This window comes from Centroberyx affinis, unplaced genomic scaffold, assembly GCF_046629955.1.
Source record: "Centroberyx affinis isolate AG114_WGS23_722 - 3 ecotype Tasmania unplaced genomic scaffold, CSIRO-AGI_Caff_v1 ptg003527l_1, whole genome shotgun sequence".
NCBI classification, from domain to species: domain Eukaryota; kingdom Metazoa; phylum Chordata; class Actinopteri; order Beryciformes; family Berycidae; genus Centroberyx; species Centroberyx affinis.
Window position 1 is genome coordinate 109,168 of NW_027281471.1, and position 22,435 is coordinate 131,602.

Consider the following 22,435-nt stretch of genomic DNA (forward strand, 5'->3'; position numbering starts at 1 on the left):
AACATGTATTGTTAAAAATCAGCAGCATCCCCTTCACCACCCCTGTAATTGTAGTTTCATTCAGACACACACTACTTGTCATTTACATGATTGATAAAAGTCAGTGAAAGCAGGATTTATACACTCTTGCTTCACTTGCTTCACAATCTACTACAGAGATCACCTTAAAGTTAATTTACAAAAGGTCACTCTCTTTTCCTTTCATTACTCTCTATGAAAAACTTTTGGTTAATGTGGTGGACTCATAATAGAACTACATCACCTGATCTGTGATTTTTCTGCCAAGGTTTTAGTTTCTGGCGACAGGTTAGACCGGTTTGATGCCACACCGATGTTTCTAGACTTTCATACTGAAGTTATGAGGATGTGAAAGCAACCTCAGTTCAGCTTTACACAGACACCCACGACTGACAAAGGAGAATAAGCAGCGTCTTTTCTCTCAATGATTCCTCTACAGACGACGGTAGAAAGTGTCTTCAGTTTGATCTGGATGTGAGTCCACCAGGTAAAGACCCTACTAGGGATCATTGCAAATGTTTGATGAATAGGATCCTACATTGTGTTGCATAAATTGATGACATAATAGCATAATAGACTAGGATGGGACGATGGTGGTAAAGTCTTTCAAAATGTGCTTTCAGTGTTTGCAGATCTGAATATTCATTAGAATTCATTGTGCCATAATTTTCAACATTAATGTGTGACACTGAGGACAAAATTAACACTGTCAAGGATGTTTTGCCTGTGTTATTTTTAGTCGTAACCAGAATTAGCCCCACTCAACTCATGTCATTGGTGAAATATGCAGGAAGTCTCAGAACTAGTCTGACAGCTTGGATGAGCTTGACTGAAGTGTATTGTTTCCCACTGTTAATACACCAAGTGAGCAAAACACTACCACATCACTACTAAAATATGCTACCATTCACTCAACCCACTTTTGCAGTGTCCATGTCTCAGAGGCTTAAAAATCCTTTCTAGATGAACTTGGTCAATGTATTTGATGTAAAGGGCAGATGGTAGTATGGAGTATTATGTACACTCTGTATGTGTGACATGTTTCTGACAGGAATGATCACAGCCCTTGAAATAATATATCCTGTAATGACTCATTCCAGTGTGTTTGTGTAAAGGTGTTCGCTCTACTATGAGTCTCTCTGAGGAGAGAGAGGAGGGGCTCCCTCCCTCTAAAACCACTCTGTCTGGGGAACATGACAGCCAGACCAAAGCTGAGAGGTAAGATGAGGATCTCTAACTGTCCATGACTGTTCTCCATGTCAGAGCTCAGCAGTGAAATAATTACAGCATCATTATTCAGAGTAAAAGCTCTGTCTCTGTTGTGTTTGAATGTCTTGATAAAGGTCAGAGGACTGACACGTCGACAGAGACAGAATAAAGCAGAGTTCATAACTGTGTGTGCGGGAGTAAGTTTGTTTTTTTTCTGTTGTGTTGAAGCCCAGTCGAGCAGGAGAGACCAGACTCCCCTGTACCCAGCTGTGTGTCCATGAAGAGTGATGAGTCTATGGATCCTCCTATTAAATTTAAAGATAAACATCCCCCTGAAAATAAGTATGGCATTATTATCTTAGTATGTCGGCATTAATAAGAGGCTAAAAATGTCTTCTTCACAAGGACACAGATGTTCACTGTATTCATAAAATATTTTGAGCAGGATCGAGCAGGAGAGACCAGACTCCCCTGTACCCAGCTGTGTGTCCATGAAGAGTGATGAGTCTATGGATCCTCCTATTAAATTTAAAGATAAACATCCCTCTGAAAATAAGTATGGCATTATTATCTTAGTATGTCAGCATTAATAAGAAAGCAACATTGTCTTTTTCAGAAGAACGCAGATACATTCACTGTATTCATAAAATGTTTCTAACAGGATCCAGCAGGAGAAACCAGACTCACCTGTACCCAGATGTGTGTCCATGAAGAGTGACTGGTCTATGGTGGAAGCTGTTGATTTCAAAGATGGACACTACTCTGCTGAGAAAAGGCAAGAATTTATAATTTGGGGCCCTTTCCTCACTTAAATGAACAGGCAGGCCTCTTGACCTGCTTGTTCTTTATGTACGTATGTATGTATCCAATGTGTGTATGTTTCTCCATTTCCTTTACTGTTTCTTTTATATTTGTTTGTCTTAGCTCTTTGTTTGTCTCCCCTCATGATGTATTTCAGGCATGGAGAGTGACATATTGTCCTTAACCTATGATGTAATCTTGTTCGGTTGAGGGTGATGGTGAATGGGTTTCATGTGTGCTGCTACTTGTGTGTTTGTACATTTTTAGAAAGCTTTAAATAAAACATAAATATGTTTTTAAACCTGACTAATTGGTTGTTATTAGACTATACTTAGCACAGGTAAGAAGTGATGAGATCTATAATTGGTCTGTCCCTTCATTCTCTGGTGATTGAGTTTCAATTCTCAAAACATCACATCCAAAAACACAGAGCAGCATTTACCTTGAGTTTAACTTGTGTTTCTACCAGGATCAGAATCAGAATCAGAATCAGAATCAGAAATACTTTATTGATCCCCGAGGGGAAATTGGGTTACATTGCAGCTGCTCACATTGTAGAAGTGAATATATACAAGCGTAGAGAAATTATAAGAAATTATAAGAAAAATAGAAATACAAGAGTAAGAAATATGTAAAATATGTGCATTATACTACAATATATAACAATGAGAATAAAAATAATAATAATAATAATATAGAAATAAGAGAAATAAGAATTCTGTACAATATGCATCATACTCCCAATATATACATACACCAGTGTAAATAATTAAATAATTAATAAGTAATAAGTATTGCACAGTTGAATTATTGCAGTTGAATTATTGCACAAAAAAATTGGCATTGCACAGTTAGATATAAGTTATAAGTTATGGGTTATAACTGCTGACAGGGTGAAATAGGTTCAAGAGCTAGTCTACTGACTCAGAGTGTCTGACACTCTGAGGGAGGAGTTGAAAAGTTTGATGGCCACAGGCAGGAATGACTTCCTGTGGCGCTCTGTGGTGCATCTCGGTGGAATGAGTCTTGCACTGAATGTGCTCCTGTGCTTGACCAGCAAGTCATGGAGCGGGTGGGAGACATTGTCCAAGATGCCATGTAACTTGGACAGCATCCTCCTCTGTGACACTGCCACCAGAGAGTCCAGCTCCACCCCCACAACGTCACTGGCCTTGCGGATCAGTTTGTTGAGTCTGTTGGCGTCTGCTGCCCTCAACCTGCTGCCCCAGCACACCACAGCAAACAGGAGAGCACTGGCCACCACAGACTCATAAAACATCCTCAGCATTGTCCGGCAGATGTTGAAGGACCTCAGCCTCCTCAGAAAGTAGAGACGGCTCTGGCCCTTCTTGTAGAGAGCTTCCGTGTTCTTAGCCCAGTTCAGTTTATTGTCAATGTACACTCCCAGGTACTTGTAGTCCTCCACAATGTCCTCCACAATCATGACAAAACAGTCACATAACTATCTGTGTTTGTGTGTGTGTGTGTGTGTGTGTGTGTGTGTGTGTGTGTGTGTGTTTTCTCGACAGAATCCACCAGCAGAGGTCAGAGGTCCCCAGTGGTCAGTCTGCCCAGGAACATCAAACAGACCTGAACTCCATATTTATGGTGTGTAAATGTACAACAACACCTGCTCCTTCAGCTATAAATGAAATGAAAAACAACCATTATGGTCATAATTGTCTCCATGCTGCACTCTTTAGACCAGGGGTATTCCACTAGTTTGGAATTGGGGCCAGATAATTCAAATGTTACCAGTTGAGGGGCCATAGATTTTCGATTTTTCATTTTTTTTAAGTATAGCTGCTCATGTATGTCCACAAGTGCAATTCACAAGTGCAATTTGGTCTTCTCATCTAGTTCACATTATTTTTAAACAAAGTATAATTCCAAAGTGGAGTGCAAAATACTGTATTATGCAGTATAGTAGGCCTATCTTTAAAGGATAAGGCTGGTGTTTTTTAATGCATTGCTTACCGTCAACAAATCCTATGAAAATAACAAAATCAACAATGCGTTTGCTCTACTCCCATTACTTTCTGACTTCCGACGTACCGTTTTTAGGGTTAGGGTTAATGCTGCATTCCATTGTACTCGGAACTTGGAGTAAAACGACTTCCAACACAGAAAAGTGCAACAGAACGGTCGTTCAAGTTGGAATTCCCAGTCGGAAACTCGGACAAAATTATTTCCGCCCGCGTTGTCCGACATAAACACAGCTGATGTCACAGCATCAATCTGTAGGCTGCTTTTACTTGATATGCCGTTTTTGTGTTATGAAAACCTGTTATAACAACTTTGTAGTTTCCCTTTGTAACGTAATTCAGTGACTTGTGCTTCCTTAGTAGATAGAGGTATTTGCTGTATGAACTCACCTGCTAACGTAACTAGAGCTGTCAGATAGCTGCCATTAACGTTAATGGGTAAAGGCTGTTTTCCTGAGAAGACGCACTGGAGCGCATTTAGATCGGAGCATTCCATTGGAAGTCGGAGGTCGGTAGTTCACAGTCGGAACTACTGACCTCCGACTTCCAATGGAATGCACCAATACCATGTGAACCGAGCCCGAAGTTGTATTCCTTAATCACAAACCAATTTCACTGTACAGTAAGCACACAGGCTTCATATCAACTGGCACAAACAACTACTTGTCAGTCCACTCACTGTTAAACTGCCGAATATCTGTGTCGACGTTCCTCTTTTTTAATGTAGAAAACAACATTTTGTTGATGATTGTGTTGCTAGCGAGCTAGCCCGCTGTGCAGCAGGAGACAGCAGGCAGGTTGTTTTTTTCTGACCCTGCTCACTATCGACGTTTAGTCAATAGCTACTCCTATTGGCTGTAGGGCGGGACGAATGGGCATTTGCAGGAAAAGTCCAATAGTGCATACAGATGAAATATAATGCATGAAAAGTTTTTCTCTGAGTTCATGGGAATTAATCAAACGGCCAGTAAAAAACAATTGCGGGCCGTATCCGGCCCATGGGCCGCCAGTTGAAGAGCCCAGCTTTAAACCCATAGGCTTTCAGTTTCTACAAGATTAATTTGATGTTATTTTAGAATGAAAGTTTAATTCATACATTATTCTGCTCCAGCTTCTTGAGGAGAACATTGTCACATTTGTGAAGAACGAGCTGAAAAGGTTTCAGACGGTTCTGAGTCCAGATTACCCAGAATGCTCGGAGAGGCAGAGGGAGGATGATGAGGTGGTGAACGGTGATGAGGAAGAACAGAGAAGCAGCAGGGAGGCTTTTCTGAAGATCACACTGCATTTCTTGAGGAGAATGAAGCAGGAGGAGCTGGCTGACACTCTGCAGAGCAGTAAGAGGCTTTGAACATGTTTAACATGGTGGAAAGGGGAAATAGTGGTAAAACGGGGAGGATTGCATTTCGAACCTCTGCTATTAATACAGACAAGATCTCTTCCATTCCAGATTGGAAGGTAATGAGCCAATCGCCATGGAATATCTGGTTAAATTATTGGTTTGTTAATGTTGGTGTAAAATGCTGAATACAGTGGTTTTCATTAACAGCAACACACCAAAAGCTGAGTTCACATTCTGCTGCACACACAGTCAGGACCTGTTTTTCCACCCACCAGTAATGAGAAAAATAGATGTCATGGAGTTGTGAACTGAACACATTGACTAGGATGTGTGACTAGGATCTCTTTAGGAACTTTTTTTTCTCAGAATTCTGACATTATTTCTCCCACTTCTAACTTTAAATCTCTGAATTATGTCTTTTTTTCTCACAATTTTGACTTTATATCTGAGAATTCTGACTTTTTTTTCCCTCCATGAAGTCAGAAATGTGAGATATAAAGTCAGAAATGGGAGAAAAAAGTCAGAATTCTCAGATATAAAGTTAGAATTCTGATAAATAAAGTCACAAAAAAAACCCTCACAATTCAGTCGTATTTTATTTTATTGAGTGGCGGGAATGGGCTTCCATACATTTCTCACATTTACTATAACATCCATTTATTTATGTTATTTGTTCATTCAGAAACTCTTGCTGCAGTGTGCCAACGTGAACTCAAATCTAATCTGAAGGAGAAGTTTCAGTGTTTGTTTGAGGGGATTGCTAAAGCAGGAAACACAACACTTCTGAATCAGATGTACACAGAGCTCTACATCACAGAGGGAGGGAGTGGAGAGGTCAATGATGAACATGAGGTCAGACAGATTGAAACAGCATCCAGGAAACCAGCAAGACCAGAAACTCCAATCAAATGTGAAGACATCTTTAAACCCTTACCTGGAAGAGATGAACCAATCAGAACATTGATGACAAAGGGAGTGGCTGGCATTGGGAAAACAGTCTTAACACAGAAGTTCACTTTGGACTGGGCTGAAGACAAAGCCAACCACAATATTCAGTTCACATTTCCATTCTCTTTCCGTGAGCTGAATACGCTGAAAGGGAAAAAGTACAGCTTGGTGGAACTTCTTCATCACTTCTTTATTGAGACCAAAGAAGCAGGAATCTGCAGGTTTGACAAGTGCCAGGTTGTGTTCATCTTTGACGGTCTGGATGAGTGTCGACTTCCTCTAGACTTCCAGAACAATGAGATCTGGACTGATGTTACAGAGTCAACCTCAGTGGATGTGCTGCTGACAAACCTCATCAAGGGGAAACTGCTTCCCTCTGCTCGCCTCTGGATAACCACACGACCTGCAGCAGCCAATCAGATCCCTTCTGAGTGTGTTGACATGGTGACAGAGGTGAGAGGCTTCACTGACCCACAGAAGGAGGAGTACTTCAGGAAGAGATTCAGAGATGAGGAGCTGGCCAGCAGGATCATCTCCCACATCAAGACATCACGAAGCCTCCACATCATGTGCCACATCCCAGTCTTCTGTTGGATCACTGCTACAGTTCTGGAGCATGTGTTGAGAACAGAAGAGAGAGGAGAGATGCCCAAGACCCTGACTGAGATGTACATCCACTTCCTGGTGGTTCAGTCCAAACAAGGGAATGTGAAGTATCATGGGAGAGCTGGGACAGATCCACTCTGGAATACAGAGACCAAAAAGATGATTACATCTCTGGGAAAACTGGCTTTTGAGCAGCTGGAGAAAGGCAACCTGATCTTCTATGAAGCCGACCTGTCCGAGTGTGGCATTGATATCAGAGCAGCCTCAGTGTACTCAGGAGTGTTCACACAGATCTTTAAAGAGGAGCGTGGGCTGTACCAGGACATGGTGTTCTGCTTTGTCCATCTGAGCATTCAGGAGTTTCTGGCTGCTGTTTTTGTCTTTCTGTCATTCATCAACACCGGTGTCAATCTACTGAGAGAGAAACAGGTAACCTCCCCACCACCCAGGCTATTAACAAACAAATCTAAAGTAAAACACTTCTACCAGAGTGCTGTGGACAAGGCCTTACAGAGTCCAAATGGACACCTGGACTTGTTCCTCCGCTTCCTCCTGGGCCTTTCACTGCAGACCAATGAGACTCTCCTGCGAGACCTGCTGACACAGACAGGAAGAAGCTCACAGGCCAATCAGGAAACAGTCCAGTACATCAAGGAAAAGATCACAGAGAATCCCTGTCCAGAGAGAAGCATCAATCTGTTCCACTGTCTGAATGAGCTGAATGACCGTTCTCTAGTGGAAGAGATCCAACAGTACCTGAGATCAGGAAGTCTCTCCACAGATGAACTCTCTCCTGCTCAGTGGTCGGCTCTGGTCTTCATCTTACTGTCATCAGAAGAAGAGCTGGACATGTTTGACCTGAAGAAATACTCTGCTTCAGAGAAGGGTCTTCTGAGGCTGCTGCCAGTGGTCAAAGCCTCCAATAAATCTTTGTAGGTGCAGATAACCGGTTTGATTAAATACATAACATGATCTTTTCATGAGAGTAAAAAACAAAGATTTTATTGTTGTTACTGTTTGTCTTTATCACTAATGCTTCTTCAGGCTAAGTGGCTGTAAACTGTCAGAGAGAAGCTGTGAAGCTCTGGCCTCAGTTCTCAGCTCCCAGTCCTCTAGTCTGAGAGAGTTGGACCTGAGGAACAACGACATGCAGGATTCAGGAGTGAAGCTGCTCTCTGCTGGACTGGAGAGTCCACACTGTAGACTGGAAACTCTCAGGTCAGTATTCCTTAACATGTAAAACCTGACCCTGTAAGTTTAACATTGGGATTTAAGAGCAATTTTACTTAAGCAATGTTCAATTTCATTGGAAAGGAAATCTTTAAAATGTTTGAAATCAGACTTCTTATCATCCAGCTGTATATACAAAGCCATAACAACAGTGGCTAACACAACACAGATAATAACATTATATATATGAGGAATGTTTTCTTATCTGTACATCTCTATTGAGGCTGAGTGGCTGTAAGCTGTCAGAGAGAAGCTGTGAAGCTCTGGCCTCAGTTCTCAGCTCCCAGTCCTCTAGTCTGAGAGAGCTGGACCTGAGTAACAACGACCTGCAGGATTCAGGAGTGAAGCTGCTCTCTGCTGGACTGGGGAGTCCACACTGTAGACTGGAAACTCTCAGGTCAGTATTCCTGTTCAACACATGACCATTAAAATCCTACTATTCAATGTCAGAGATACTGTATATAAATGCCCGATGTGTGTAGGATTTTGCTGCTCATGTGATTTACAAACCAGTTGTGATACCAACATTTCCCACTACTTTCTAGCCCCTGTGAACTGCTTTCCCTGATTATATTTAATTATTTCCCCTCCTTGTTGCCTGTGTTGTTGAGACCTAAAATACCAGAGAGGACTTGCAAGATTCTGTCAAAAATGGATTCAGTTATATTGGTGACAGTTACAGTGCTGCTACGATTGAACTGTAGTATCCCAATTAATGTCAGAGTAGTAGGCTACTAATGAGAAAGTCTAACATGTACCTTGGTTTGTGTGTGTGTGTGTGTGTGTGTGTGTGTGTAGGTTGTCAGGCTGCCTGGTCACAGAGGAAGGCTGTGCTTCTCTGGCCTCAGCTCTGAGCTCCAACCCCTCCCATCTGAGAGAGCTGGACCTGAGCTACAATCATCCAGGAGCCTCAGGAGTGAAGCTGCTCTCTGCTGGACTGGAGGATCCACACTGGAGACTGGACACTCTCAGGTATGGAGAGGCTTGCTGCCAAGTAGGGGCAATGTCTTATCGCGGGATCAGTGCTGGCAACCAGTTTCTCAGTCAGACTGTGAAGATATGTCACATCGTTTAATGGCGGATATGCGTGACGTTGTCTGGAAAATCATTGATAAAGAAGGTTATTTAATGCCTATATTTTCATGACCAGAGAGAATATGCTGGTCTGACTTTGTTTATCCCTCACCCCCAGTCTGGACCATGGTGGAGTGCGGTGGTTGAAATCAGGTCTGAGGAAATGTAAGTGTGTGTTTAATTTTATTATTGAAAACAAATAAGCACACATTTAACTATTGAGATGTTGTAGTTGTAGTTTATTCTGCATGTTCCAAGATGCTTTTAACCATCAAAAAACATATAGTTGATGTGTGACTACAAAGACATTATTTACTCCATGATCTTAGTTTTTATTCTTTATTTGATTATGGAAGAATAAAACACAATAAGGTACAGCAAAAAAAAAAAAACTAGTCTGCTCCTTCGTCCAACAGCTTCTTCTTTCCACTAAATAAAACAAGCATGATGACGTTTCTCTCCTATACTTATGAGGCATAATTATAAGCATTAATGTAAGGCAATTCATATTATGCATGGCATTTTGTGAATATAGGCTACATCAACCACATAAAAGTTAGTACGTCATAGTAACACAAATCCTATACTGTGAGATACAATGAATGCTGACATAATGTGTTATCATGAAAGTGTTAAGAAATGAATAGTCAATGTTAATGAATCAACAAATAATAAACAGAACAGGTCCATTTGATTAAAAAAAAGCTTCAGCTGTATTGTGTCTTTTTCTCTCCATCAGATGCCTGTGAACTCACACTGGACCCAAACACAGCAAACATAAACCTCTCTCTGTCTGAGGACAACAGAAAAGTGGCAGCAGTGAGAGAGGAGCAGCCATATCCTGATCACCCAGAGAGATTTGACTGCTGGGAACAGCTGCTGTGTAGTAATGGTCTGACTGGGCGCTGTTACTGGGAGGTAGAGAGGAAAGGAGCAGTTTGTATAGGAGTGACATACAGAGGAATAAGAAGGAGAGGAGGGGGTGATGACTGCAGACTTGGAGGGAATGACATGTCCTGGAGTCTGTCCTGCTCTGATAATCGTTACTCTGCCTGTCACAATAACAGGTCAATAGTCACACACATCTCCCCCTCCTCTGACTCTGACAGAGTAGCAGTGTATCTGGACTGGTCTGCTGGCTCTCTGTCCTTCTACAGAGTCTCCTCTGACACACTGATCCACATCCACACCTTCCACTCCACATTCACTGAACCCCTCTACCCTGGGTTTAGAGTTGCATTTGGGGTTGGGTTTGGGTTTAGGTGGTCTGGTTCCTTGGTGTCTCTGTGTCAGATAGAGGAGTAGAGTTGCCTAATGACAATGTCACACTCATGAGCAAAGACAGCTGCAGAAATGATAGTTCACTCTGTACAGGGGTGTCTCACACACACACACACACACACACACACACACACACACACACACACACACACCTATATCATAATATGTCAATATTAATGTTTCTGTTTTCATATAGTTTACTACTTATTTCACTATAAACAAACCTGATTCAGAAATTACTGTAGAGTGTATTGTGTGTATTCTATGTGATTGACAGGTTGAAATGGCTTGCCTTTTGATTTTGTATTTATTTGGTATTTAATCAATCTCACTAGTAAGCTAAACATCAATATTGCTTTCTACAGTTTTTTTTTCCAGAAGTGTAGGTTAAATAAACATTGTTTTATCTTATTTTCAAGCGAGCAGTTTTAAACAAAATTTGTTGACTTTAATATGTATTTTATAGCCTAATTTGCCTTAAATTAAATATACTGTTCTGTTGTTTTATAAGTTGTGAATAATGATTTATCACGATCAAGGAAAAAGTAGTAGATTTTCATTATCTAAGTTGATTGAACCAAGTCGTTTTTCCTAATAAGGTTTTCTTGGGAGGTTTTCCATGTTTCCACGTAGAGTCTAATGGTTGAAAGGCTAGAAAATTAGGTTTATCATGTCTTTTCAACATGCTATTTTAGATCATGTGCTTCTTTTTGTTTCCTCATGTTTTATTTTGTTTGCATATGGTAGCTATTGCATCATTTAGGTAGGCTTGATCTCTGTAAAGTCCTTTGAGGCATGCTTTGTGATGAAGGGCTGTCCAAATAAACTTGAACTCTTCTTTGCCTTGTTTCTAGAGGTCAAGAGTCAGATATTTAGAAAAGGTTTTCAAACTGAAAGTGTCCAAAATTGGTGATTGATCATTCATGTGATCCTGTATAGATTTGTGAGCTAAACAGTGTTAATGTTCTACCAAAGACAAATATATATTTTCTATGAGAGCATTTTAGGTTTTTACTGTAAGAAAAAAATAATTCTAAGATTTTGAGGAAAAAAGTCATAAAATTACCAAAATGAAGTTGTAATTTAAATAAAATTTAAATGTAATTAAAATAAAATAAAATAGAATGTTGTAATATTATGAGGAAAAAGTCACATTATGAAAAAAAGAAAAAAAAAACTTGCAGGCCTAATATTTTGAGAAAAAAAGTTGAAATATTGCAAGAATAATGTCAATATTACGAGAAAAAACAGTTGTAACATTTCAAGAGTAAATCATATTTCAAGAAAAAAGTCGAAATATAATTGCCTGGTGTGAAGAGTGTGTTAGAACAGCCTTGTCTGTCTGTCAGCCCCAGTTAACATTGTTTTGGTGATTTGCAGGTGAAAAAAAGGCTACGCATAGGCTACCTGCATGTAGCCTACGTGTCACTCTAAAACATGTAGGCTAGATATAGGTGAAAGGGTAGAAGGAAGAGACAAACACACAGACTCAGAATCAGAAACTTTTATTCGCCAAGTACAATGTACAAGGAATTTATCTTGGTGCAGGTGTCAACATAAAGGCGAATAAGAATAAAAAAATAAATAAAATAAATTAAAAAAATGTTAAAAAAAATAAATAGAGAGCAATGTGCAATGTTAAGTAGGCTACATATAGATCAGTGATGAAACAGTTAAAGTGCAAGTGTGCATCTGGACAGCGGAGGGATAGGAGGGTTCTTTATTTCTAAGGTTTGGACGTAAGGCTCCGTTGCCCCGGTAACAACTCTGGCTAAATTGTTAACTCGCTTCATGAAACGGAAATTTCTGGGCTTAGGCTATGCCAAATTGTCAACAAACTTATCCAGTTAACGAAGTTAGCCACGCCTATACGTGAAACGGGGCAAATGAAACAATGAAACATTTTTTTTTTTTTTTAATATTTCATCTATAGATTAAATCTATATATGTACAGATTATGGAGCCTACAACATGTAAACCTCTTCTAAAAGTGCAATCGAATTTCATATAGCCTATATTTCTCAACTTTCTGGCTATTTTTCCCCTCACTGCAGTATAGTGATACTGCAGTATCACTAAAGCAGTACATTAAATATATGTACATACTTTATTTCTTGTATTTAAATAATATTTCTTTAAAGAAATTGCTTTCGTATTTATCGTTATTTTTGTAATAATTAGCCTACAATAACCTATGTAGCCTAATAAATGTATGATCAAAGTCTATATGCAAATACTAATCTGATACTCGACTATGATTATTAAATTACAATCTGATCGAATAAGGGGTGTAGTGAATGAGTTACTAAATTAATATTATGTGTTTTAGCAAGTAACCTGATTACAGAAACAGAACTGTGGACAAATGGGGTCAAAGAATGGATTGTATGAATATCGAAGCAGAGTCATTTCACCTCATCTAGGCTAGATAAAATGCAGCTTGTTGGCCTACAGCTGAGTTAATACTGAGTAGGCTAATTAATACTTGAAGTAATAAACTTGTACATGTATTGTTCTATTTCGCACTTGTGCATTAATCAGGAGCTCTTTGATTGAACTTGTGGGTGGCTCTTAGAAGAGCCTTTTGTGGATGAAGTATTGTTTGTATGTTTACTTCTTCTTGGGTGCTGCCTTCTTCTTGGCCACCTTGGGCTTGGCAGCCTTCTTCGCTGGTGCTTTCTTGGCAGCAGCGGGCTTTTTGGCCACCTTCTTGGGACTCTTGGTGGCCTTCTTGGGGCTCTTGGCTGGCTTCTTGGCCGCTGCGGGCTTCTTGAGTTTCTTGGGTGATTTCTTGGCGGCTGCGGGCTTCTTGGCTGCCGCCTTCTTCTTGGGGCTCTTGGCGGGTTTCTTGGCAGCGGGCTTCTTGGCTTTCGGGGCGGCCTTCTTGGCAGCGGGCTTCTTGGGCTTGGGGTCGGCCTTCTTGTTGATCTTGAAGGAGCCGGAGGCCCCGGTCCCCTTGGTCTGGAGCAGAGTGCCCTTGGTCACCAGGCTCTTGACGGCGATCTTGACGCGGGCCTTGTTCTTGTCCACGTCGTAGCCTCCGGCAGCCAGGCTCTTCTTGAGGGCGGCCAGAGACACGCCGCTCCGCTCCTTGGAGGCGGACACGGCTTTAACGATCAGCTCACCGACGCTGGGGCCGGCCTTCTTCGGCCTGGGAGCCTTCTTCTTGGCCGCTTTGGCCGGGGCGGCGGCTGGAGCTGGGGCGACTTCTGCCATTCTCTTCTCTGTCGTTACTTCAGATACACACTGAACCGGGAGTCTGACTAGACTGGTAGCGGAGCCGGAGCAGGGGGTGGGACTTAAACACACTATGAGAACCGTGTAGACTCCACTCAGCCCACCGTCCTTTGTGCAGGCGGAATGCCGTGCAGCGTGTGTTTTCTCTTCATCGATAAATGTCTAAAATACAGATCTGGGAGAAATACTGAAGTCTAACAGCGAATGGACCCGATAGCAGACTCGTGTCTCTTCATACTGAAGTCATGTGGAGCGCTGAAGGTTTCTGCATTTTGTTCGGGGAGGCTCCAAACCTCACCTATGCACCGTCGTGGGAAGCGCTGCTCAGTGACATTTCTCTCCTAAAATGTTTTAAAGTGCATTAGATACCCACCAAAACCCGTTTACAGCTGGCCGACATGTTTATCCAGAGATTAAGAGTAAAAATAATCATCTCTTGGAAATCGTTTTCCATTAAACTGAAGCTATTTTGGTATCAGCAAACACACTCATGATGGCGGTGGCCTGTGGCGTGAGTTACCTAGACTCCTTATGAGAGACGGACACTGTGGCTATCAACATTTATTTTGTTCTGTTGAGGACTTCATTTATGATTCATAAGTGTTTTTGATATGTGAAAACAGAAGTACATAGGCTATAATTAACATTTCTTTCTGCCATTTTGGAGGTTCTACTGTTATTGAACACAGTCATGCAAGCTAGTGAGTCATTGATCCCAAACTCATTTTCTTCTGGACACAAACAATTATAAATATATAAATGATATATTATATTATATATATATTATTTAAACATATATATTATACATTATGTATATTAGCATATAATATATTGATCTCACCATGGTATATTATTGAGTAGGTCTATACTTTTCTTTGATTTTTTTTCAACAATGTCAAATCATACATCATACATGATAATTAAATAATCTTTGACCATTGGTGAGTGCCATGTTTTATTATTCAATATCACCTTTTTTATTTGGCTAATGTTGAAAATAAGGAGATAAAATATATTAAAAATCCTAACAATGACTGGAGTAATCAGGGTGTCACAGTGATTCTAGTGAAATGAGGACCAACAACATCTTTCCAGCAACATCTGGATGACTGATCCTGCCTCAGGACAGCTTTTATTGTGACTGCATCTTTCTCTCATGAATGATGACTGATACTGATACAGTAGACTGGCCTGAAGTTAGGTGGATATTATAACAACTCTAAAAAAAAATGTAAAATTTGATTTTTAGATCATCTTTTAAAAGCAGAATTACATTAATTTACCTTGGTGGCAATGGAGCTGACATTAAATACGTAGCTATCAAAGTAAGTCCTCAAATACAGGGCAACTGACCATTCAAGACATGGACAGGTCACTGTTACGGTTTGTGTGCAAGCAGTGTGACTGAACTGAACGGCCAGCTGGAAACTAGTAGATCAAGTTAGGCTCATTCATGTTAACTAGTGCAGTGCCCGTTCGCGCCGCTGGTGTACAGAGCGCTGTTCGCTTGTTTATTCAAAGTTTATTAATATTGAACGTGTCCAAATTGCACCAAATCCGACACTGCACTTCTTGGGTCACCAGCAATATGAGATATGATACGAGATACGGACACGCAGACAGAGATTCATCGCTTTACCGTGTGATTTGTCAATTACTCCTACCAGGTTGTAAGTGTAAATGGCGTTGGGGAGTTTGTTTCTAGTATATTAAGTTGTTGTAAACAGTATAATTTTAAAGATCAAATAAGCATTAAATGATTTAAGACTTTGCTCTTCCAGAGGAAGTGTGTGGCTCTTAAAAGAGCCGTTGGGTCGATGTTGACAGCAGGCCGAGCTGATTACTTGGAGCTGGTGTACTTGGTGACGGCCTTGGTGCCCTCGGACACGGCGTGCTTGGCCAGCTCACCGGGAAGCAGGAGCCGCACGGCGGTCTGTATCTCCCTGGAAGTGATGGTGGAGCGCTTGTTGTAGTGAGCCAGGCGAGACGCCTCACCGGCGATGCGCTCGAAGATGTCGTTGACGAAGGAGTTCATGATGCCCATGGCCTTGGAGGAGATGCCGGTGTCGGGATGGACCTGCTTCAGCACCTTGTACACGTAGATGGCGTAGCTCTCCTTCCTGGTCTTTCTGCGCTTCTTGCCTCCCTTGCCGGCGGTCTTGGTCACGGCTTTCTTGGAGCCTTTCTTGGGCGCTGACTTCGCTGGTTCAGGCATGATTAACTCTCGGTACTTTACAGCAACAAATGAAGTTAACTAGACAAAACGACTCTGTTTATATGCAGCTGATGCAAATAGCACTGTGCGGTTCCCCGCCTGCGATTGGTTGAGTTTTGTCACGTGACTGTGAAGTGGCTGCACGAGAAATTCTCCCACAGAACTGCAATGGATAGAAGAGATATTCTCATTCAAATTAATGTGAATGTACTGTTGTTTGGTTGGTAGCTACTAAACACTGCGACGTAAACACGTCTTAAACGCAGCACTGTTGCATTAAATTCAGAAGGTGTTTGTTTTGCCATAGTGAAGGCATCACTTTGACAAACATCCCAATTCAACATTCAATATTCAATCTGAATTTCGCACATTGTACAGAAATGAAACACTGGACATTTTCATTACAGCATGATGAAAGATCAAAGGCTGTTAAGAGTTGTCTTGTGCCAGAGATTACCATGACGCACGAGGAATGTACCAGTCTATCTATTTTATTTCTATGTCTCTAATCATTCAACTCCACACAAAGACTGTCTGTAACTGGCAACCGCGCGCGGGCTCCACTCCCCCAACCCCCATCCATTCATACCAACTTCAAAGATACAACAGTTCATATAATATGAATTTATTCCATTAACGAGGCTCACTTGAAAGTACAATTTCTTTACAAGCTGTATTGAAGCGCCAGTCAATGACTATTTTACTTATGTGTGCGCACAGAAATATAAATGCCTCATTTTTAACAAACCTTACATAGATCCAGGAGCAAACTCGCCATAGGCAGCAAAGGTTTCAAATCGATAACCATCTTGTTTGTTTGCAATTGTAAATGATGTGAGCTGGAGAAAAGCTTCTCTTTCTTATGTGAATCACTTTCAGTCTCTCTCTCTCCCCAAGAGAGGCGTCTGTGCGTGTGTGGAAGCAGGTACACGGGTGGGAGAGCAAGTTTACTGACTGACGGCTGTTCACGTGTAACGACATGGAGAAACGACTCAAATCATTATTATAAATCATTTGTTTTGTTTATTTCTCCCATAGCATTACAAAACAGACAATGATGTGACACAGACCACTGTGTAGTGAGTGTTACGGGCAAACAAAGTCTGTTGGATGTTGCCTTACAGGTTCTGCCTCCAAACACGACAAGATTCACCTAAAGATAGGCCTACTACATAATATTTTACCAACTAGCTTCAAAATTCAAGGATGTTGAGAAGAATTGCAGTTGCTACACAAACCAACTTGAATCCTTACCTTACATTTTTTTTTTTATGAATACAGTATTAAGTTTAGAAATGAATTAAAATCCTATTATCTCAAAGAACACCCGATATATTAGTTTAGAATGCAGATACCTTGTTATAAAAATGAAGCTCTAACTTTAAGAGGATTTTTTTATAAATTAATCTCAACACAAAGACTTGTGTATTTCCACGAGATAACGCATTTACTAGCTGAAATGTACGATAACAGAAAATGTAAATAGGCCTACTTATTTCCTGTATCTTTACATCAATGCAGGCGTTATTTTTTATGCATAATCATGTTTCAAAGGAAACGTGCCTTGTTTAATGAAAACTTTGAAGAAACACGAAATGTAATTTTGAAGGCAAACTACATTAAAATGTAGATGTACTGTAACCAGAAGAACTAAACTCTTTCCTTTGATAGTGTGGGCGGCTCTTAAAAGAGCCTTTGTGTGGTTTTGTTGGTCGGTAAATGGCGTTAACCTCCGAAGCCGTACAGAGTGCGGCCCTGCCTCTTCAGAGCATAGACCACATCCATGGCGGTGACGGTCTTCCTCTTGGCGTGCTCGGTGTAGGTGACGGCATCACGGATGACGTTCTCCAGGAACACCTTCAACACACCGCGGGTCTCCTCGTAGATCAGACCGGAGATGCGCTTCACCCCGCCGCGGCGAGCCAGACGGCGGATCGCGGGCTTGGTGATTCCCTGGATGTTATCACGGAGGACTTTACGGTGCCTCTTGGCGCCTCCTTTACCGAGTCCCTTTCCGCCTTTGCCTCTTCCGCTCATGGTGCTGATTCGTTTAGTTCAAAAGTAGAACAAACTGATGTAGAAGCTCAGCAACATTCACTATATAAACCTTCCTTGCGGACGTAAAAGAGGAAGGAAAGAGCGTGCTTAGCTAGGGCGGTGCCAAACTGCAGTCCTTCCCCCACATTGTTTCTAACGGATTTCTATCTATCTATGACAGAGCAACTGTTGATAATTTTAATGTGTTGTCCAAAAAAATATTTGATGTAGATTAAAACACTGTTGATTATCATTGCAGTGCAGCAGCCCTACACAGTCTTGGCTCCTCATTCCCTTTACATTTAGTGTGACCACTGTGTGGATCTATGGATTTATGTGTTTTCTCACCTTTTTTAATTATGTATTTATTTATTTATGTATTTGTTTGTTTATTTGTTTGTTTGTTTGAAAGAAAGAAAGAAAGATAAAAGCACACTGGTGTCCTAGTGAGGTGATGTTAGTGATAGTATAGCTATAAAAACAGCTCATAGAGAAAGATTTAATACTAATTTCAACCAACATCTCGGAAATGTTGCCATTATCAAGGTGGTTAAAATCCCATGCCCAAAATACACAATATTTTACCAAGTGCTAGTTAAAAAAAAAAGCTGTCTGCTTTTCTTTGCTCACCTGTCTCTACCTTTCTCTCTACCTTAACTCTACTTTACTTGGCATAAATTAGACCTAGGCTACTGAGTGATTCTTTAGTCTAATCAATGAGAATCATTTTAATTCAAACCTTGGAAAAATTGAATCCTTGTGAAGTCTAAAAAAAATAAATCTATATATCCCTTTCAGGCTACATTAGCAAGCCTCTTACAAGACATGGCAGCTTGTGATTGGATGGAAAAGAGAAACTTACCAGAATTTTGAGTGAGGTCCCTAACCCTAACCCTAACCCTAACCCTAACCCCGCCCTACTAATCACTTCTAAAGCACGGTTGGGTCTGGTCCCAAGCTATATGACAGACCCGTTTACTCCCTATGAGCCGGTGCACAACTTCAGCCGCTCAAGCACAGTGTCCATAGATGATCCAAAGTCCAAGCTCAAGACTTCCTACATCTCTGCTGCACCTGAGCCTGGAAAAAACAATATTTTGCGTCACTGTGTACAGTCTATGTATAGTTGGATGGATATACGTATGTAGACTTATGCAGCTGATATGACAATAAAGCGGAACTTGAACTTGACTAAAGGTGCCAGGGATTTTGCCAGCAGGGCACCTAGACTTTGGACTGACCTGCCTGAGGAGCTTAGAATTCAGAATCAGGATCAGAATTCTTTATTATGCCACATTTGCACATACAAGGAAAGTGACTTGATTGGTGCATAAGGTACATAAGGCGACACGATAAGCAAAGAAGTTTACAATATAAGCAATATATTAACAAAATATAGCAAAATACAAAAAATAGCAAAATATTGTATGGTGAGGTAGGGGATGTTGGTGTTGCAGGAACAACAGTGCATTTGTGTGTGTGTGTGTGTGTGTGTGTGTGTGTGTGTGTGTGTGTATGTGTGTGTGTGTGTGTGTGTGTGTGTGTGTGTGTGTGTGTGTGTGCAATGTTGTTTGGGTTGGCTATTCTGTTCTGAGGGTGAGTATGGGGGAGGAGGAGCAGGAGGAAATCCCTGATCTGGGCCTTTCACTCCTGCTTTTTTCCTTCCCCTTTGTTTTCCTTCATATTACAGAGATCAAGACTTGACCAAAAAGATGTGCGTTAATTGTAACGCATTGAGTCAGATGTGGAGACTGTACGTTAATGTAGCGTGTAGTGACTATAAGGGGAGGGGATAGGGGGCCGTGACAGTGGGAGGTCCCGGGCCTTGTTGATGAGGCCAGCTGCAGACGGGAAGAAACTGTTCTTGTGGCGTGAGGTTTTGGTCCTGATGGACCGCAGCCTCCTGCCAGAAGGGAGCGTTTCAAAAAGTTTGTGTCCAGGGTGGGAGGGGTCGGCCACAGTCTTTCCTGCTCGCCTCAGGGTCCTGGAGGCGTACAGGTCCCGGAGAGAAGGCAGATTGCAGCCGATCACCTTCTCAGCGGAGCGAATGATACGCTGCAGTCTGCCCTCGTCCTTGGCAGTGGCGGCAGCGTACCAGATGGTGATGGAGGAGGTGAGGATGGACTCAGTGATGGAGGAGTAGAAGTGCAGTGGAGGGCCATTTTTACTGCATCGTCTACAGACCTGTTCGGCTCTGTAGGCGAACTGCAGGGGGTCCAGGAGTGGGTCGGTGATGTTTTTGAGGTGTGACAGCACAAGGCGCTCAAATGACTTCATCACCACAGAGGTCAGGGCGACGGGTCTGTAGTCGTTAAGTCCTGTTGTCCTTGGCTTTTTGGGCACGGGGATGATGGTGGAGGTCTTGAAGCAGGCTGGAACGTGGCATGTCTCCAGTGAGGTGTTTGAAAATGTCTGTGAACACTGGAGACAGCTGATCGGCACAGTGCTCCAGGGTGGATGGAGAGACAGAGTCTGGCCCGGCTGCTTTGCGGGGGTTCTGTCTCTTGAAAAGCCTGTTAGGGGGGGAGGGGGGCTCTGAGGTGGGCAGCTGTGGAGAGGTGTCAGGACTGTCCCATTGTCTTTCAAAGAGTCATTGGCTGAGAACTGGTGTTGGAGTTTCTCAGAGTACAGTCGTTTAGCTTCTCTCACCGCCTTGCTAAACCTGTACTTTGACTCTTTAAACCTGTCTCTGTCCCCACTCCTAAACGCCTCTTCTAGGTTAGCAGATGCAGTATTATCTAAAGCCCGTAGTATAATTTTTGCAACAGCATCTTTTAAAAGTTGGTAGATTTTCTGTATGTTACCAATTCAACAAAAAACAACTCTGTCTGTTAAAATAGATTCTTACCAACATACGTTGTGTATAATAGTGGTGGATCTGTTTAATCACATTTTTGGATTGCCTTCTCAAAATGACCGTCCATGATCGTAAACACACAAAATCTGTTGCCTGTGCACTACAGAAAATGTGAGTTTCTGAATTACAGTATATGCACAAGGCTTATTAGATGCCCAAGAATGCCTGTGCAAAATTTCAAAGAAAAATATCCAGTTTTTGCAATCAGTGATTTCCAATTTCCATGTTTTCATGCATATTTTAATCTCCTGGATTATCTCCATTCCTGTCTACCCCCCAGTTTCCTACAAAATTTTGAGTGAGGTCCTTGTTTTATCCTTTATTAAAAGTGTTGCCTGTTTTGGACTAAGTCCTCTCTATTACCTTTGAACCCTATAAGTAAAGACAAATGTGCAAATTTTAATATCCCGGTAGTCTCTCACTTTAAATACTTAGGAATAAATGTATTTGCATCTTTAAAAAAAACACCTCTAAGAACTATAGTAGCACTCTTAACATGATCAAACTTGATTTGGAAAGATGGTATAATTTACCCATTTTCCTATCAGGCAGAATCTCAATAATCAAAATGAACGTGCTTCCTAGAATAAATTTCTGTAGTTATATGTTACCTCTAGCACCCCCTCCGAGATATTGGGACAAAATACATAGTATTATTACTAGGTTTTTATGGAGGGGCAGACGTTCAAAAATAAAACTGGCCAACGTACAAAGAAAGAAGGAGTTCGGGAGGCTATCAGTACCCAGTTTTAAATTGTATTTCCAGGCGCTTACCCTCTGTCCCTTAATAAATTGGTTTAATGGCAATACTTCAACTCCATGGCTTAATATCGAGAGGAATTTGGTGGCCCCAGTTCCATTGAATGACATTTTGTTTACAGGTCTTTCTGTTAGAAAATGTAGACTGAAGTACAGTCTAATAATAGCTTATGCAATCCAAAATTTGCGGAAAATAGAAAAGATATATAATTGGAAATCTAAATGGCATGCTAATACACCAATATTTTATAATAGCTTATTAAAGTCTGGAGGACAATATTTAATCTCACCTCAATGGTATAATTCAGGTATACATAGCTTAGGAGACATTATGAATTATACTGGTTTAAGAAGCTTTCAGGATTTGAGGGAAACATACAAATTGTCATCCAACTTCTTTCTATATTTACAATTACGTTCTGCTATACTGGCTAGTTTTTTGAGTGACAGGCAACCTATTACTCATCCAATAATTGTTTTAATTAAGAAACTATCAGGATTAACTAAAGGACATGTCTCTTTAATTTATAATACATTGTTAGAACATACACAGACCCCATTAGCAATAATAACAATAAGGAATAAAGACTGCTCTGAATCATCTATAGACTGGGCCCGAGTTTGGAAGAATGCCTCTCGTTCTAAATCCAAATCATAAACTAACAAACCTGAACTTTATATATCAAACTTATTTGACACCAAAGCGGTGTTTTAGGATGAATATAACTACTTCTCCAAACTGCACCCTATGTGATTTGAATCAAATGGGGACATTTTTACATATCATGTGGGAGTGTCCATTGGTTAGAAGTTTTTGGGAACAAATAACAAAACGT

General features: G+C 41.1%; 4 protein-coding genes across 5 annotated transcripts; 1 reads left to right on the top strand and 3 right to left on the bottom strand.

Annotated features, from left to right (window-relative positions):
• Positions 1-392: 392 nt before the first annotated feature.
• LOC139661419 (NLR family CARD domain-containing protein 3-like) lies at positions 393-11,465 on the top strand. Of its 2 annotated transcripts, XM_071539843.1 has the most exons (13): positions 393-505; positions 1,134-1,236; positions 1,456-1,569; positions 1,673-1,783; positions 1,889-2,002; positions 3,558-3,636; positions 5,125-5,350; positions 6,038-7,841; positions 7,954-8,127; positions 8,363-8,536; positions 8,938-9,111; positions 9,332-9,378; positions 9,953-11,465. In XM_071539843.1, the coding sequence occupies exons 2-13, from the start codon at positions 1,148-1,150 to the stop codon at positions 10,516-10,518; spliced, it is 3,672 nt and encodes a 1,223-aa protein (XP_071395944.1). In that variant the 5' UTR covers positions 393-505; positions 1,134-1,147; the 3' UTR covers positions 10,519-11,465. The 2 variants fall into 2 exon arrangements, with proteins under 2 accessions (XP_071395944.1, XP_071395945.1); XM_071539844.1 differs by lacking the exon at positions 7,954-8,127 and having other exon boundaries at positions 9,953-11,464.
• A 1,639-nt stretch (positions 11,466-13,104) lies between these two features.
• Positions 13,105-13,710, bottom strand: LOC139661411 (histone H1-like). Its single transcript, XM_071539834.1, has one exon. The coding sequence runs from the start codon at positions 13,708-13,710 to the stop codon at positions 13,105-13,107; it is 606 nt and encodes a 201-aa protein (XP_071395935.1).
• A 1,861-nt stretch (positions 13,711-15,571) lies between these two features.
• LOC139661414 (histone H2B 1/2) lies at positions 15,572-15,952 on the bottom strand. Its single transcript, XM_071539838.1, has one exon. The coding sequence runs from the start codon at positions 15,944-15,946 to the stop codon at positions 15,572-15,574; it is 375 nt and encodes a 124-aa protein (XP_071395939.1). The 5' UTR covers positions 15,947-15,952.
• A 1,658-nt stretch (positions 15,953-17,610) lies between these two features.
• On the bottom strand, positions 17,611-18,001 carry LOC139661428 (histone H4). Its single transcript, XM_071539853.1, has one exon. It carries the CDS (start codon positions 17,981-17,983, stop codon positions 17,672-17,674), a length of 312 nt encoding a protein of 103 aa, XP_071395954.1. The 5' UTR covers positions 17,984-18,001; the 3' UTR covers positions 17,611-17,671.
• Between the last annotated feature and the right edge of the window lie 4,434 nt (positions 18,002-22,435).

What these genes read in the sequence shown, in the direction of transcription:
- LOC139661419 (XM_071539843.1), top strand. Translation starts at nt 1,148, where the DNA reads ATGAGTCTCTCTGAGGAGAGAGAGGAGGGGCTCCCTCCCTCTAAAACC. An exon ending in AAACATCCCCCTGAAAATAA is followed by an intron (nt 1,570 to 1,672) that starts GTATGGCATTAT and finishes TATTTTGAGCAG; the next exon opens with GATCGAGCAGGAGAGACCAG. An exon ending in TGTAGACTGGAAACTCTCAG is followed by an intron (nt 8,537 to 8,937) that starts GTCAGTATTCCT and finishes GTGTGTGTGTAG; the next exon opens with GTTGTCAGGCTGCCTGGTCA.
- LOC139661411 (XM_071539834.1), bottom strand. Translation starts at nt 13,710, where the DNA reads ATGGCAGAAGTCGCCCCAGCTCCAGCCGCCGCCCCGGCCAAAGCGGCC.
- LOC139661414 (XM_071539838.1), bottom strand. Translation starts at nt 15,946, where the DNA reads ATGCCTGAACCAGCGAAGTCAGCGCCCAAGAAAGGCTCCAAGAAAGCC.
- LOC139661428 (XM_071539853.1), bottom strand. Translation starts at nt 17,983, where the DNA reads ATGAGCGGAAGAGGCAAAGGCGGAAAGGGACTCGGTAAAGGAGGCGCC.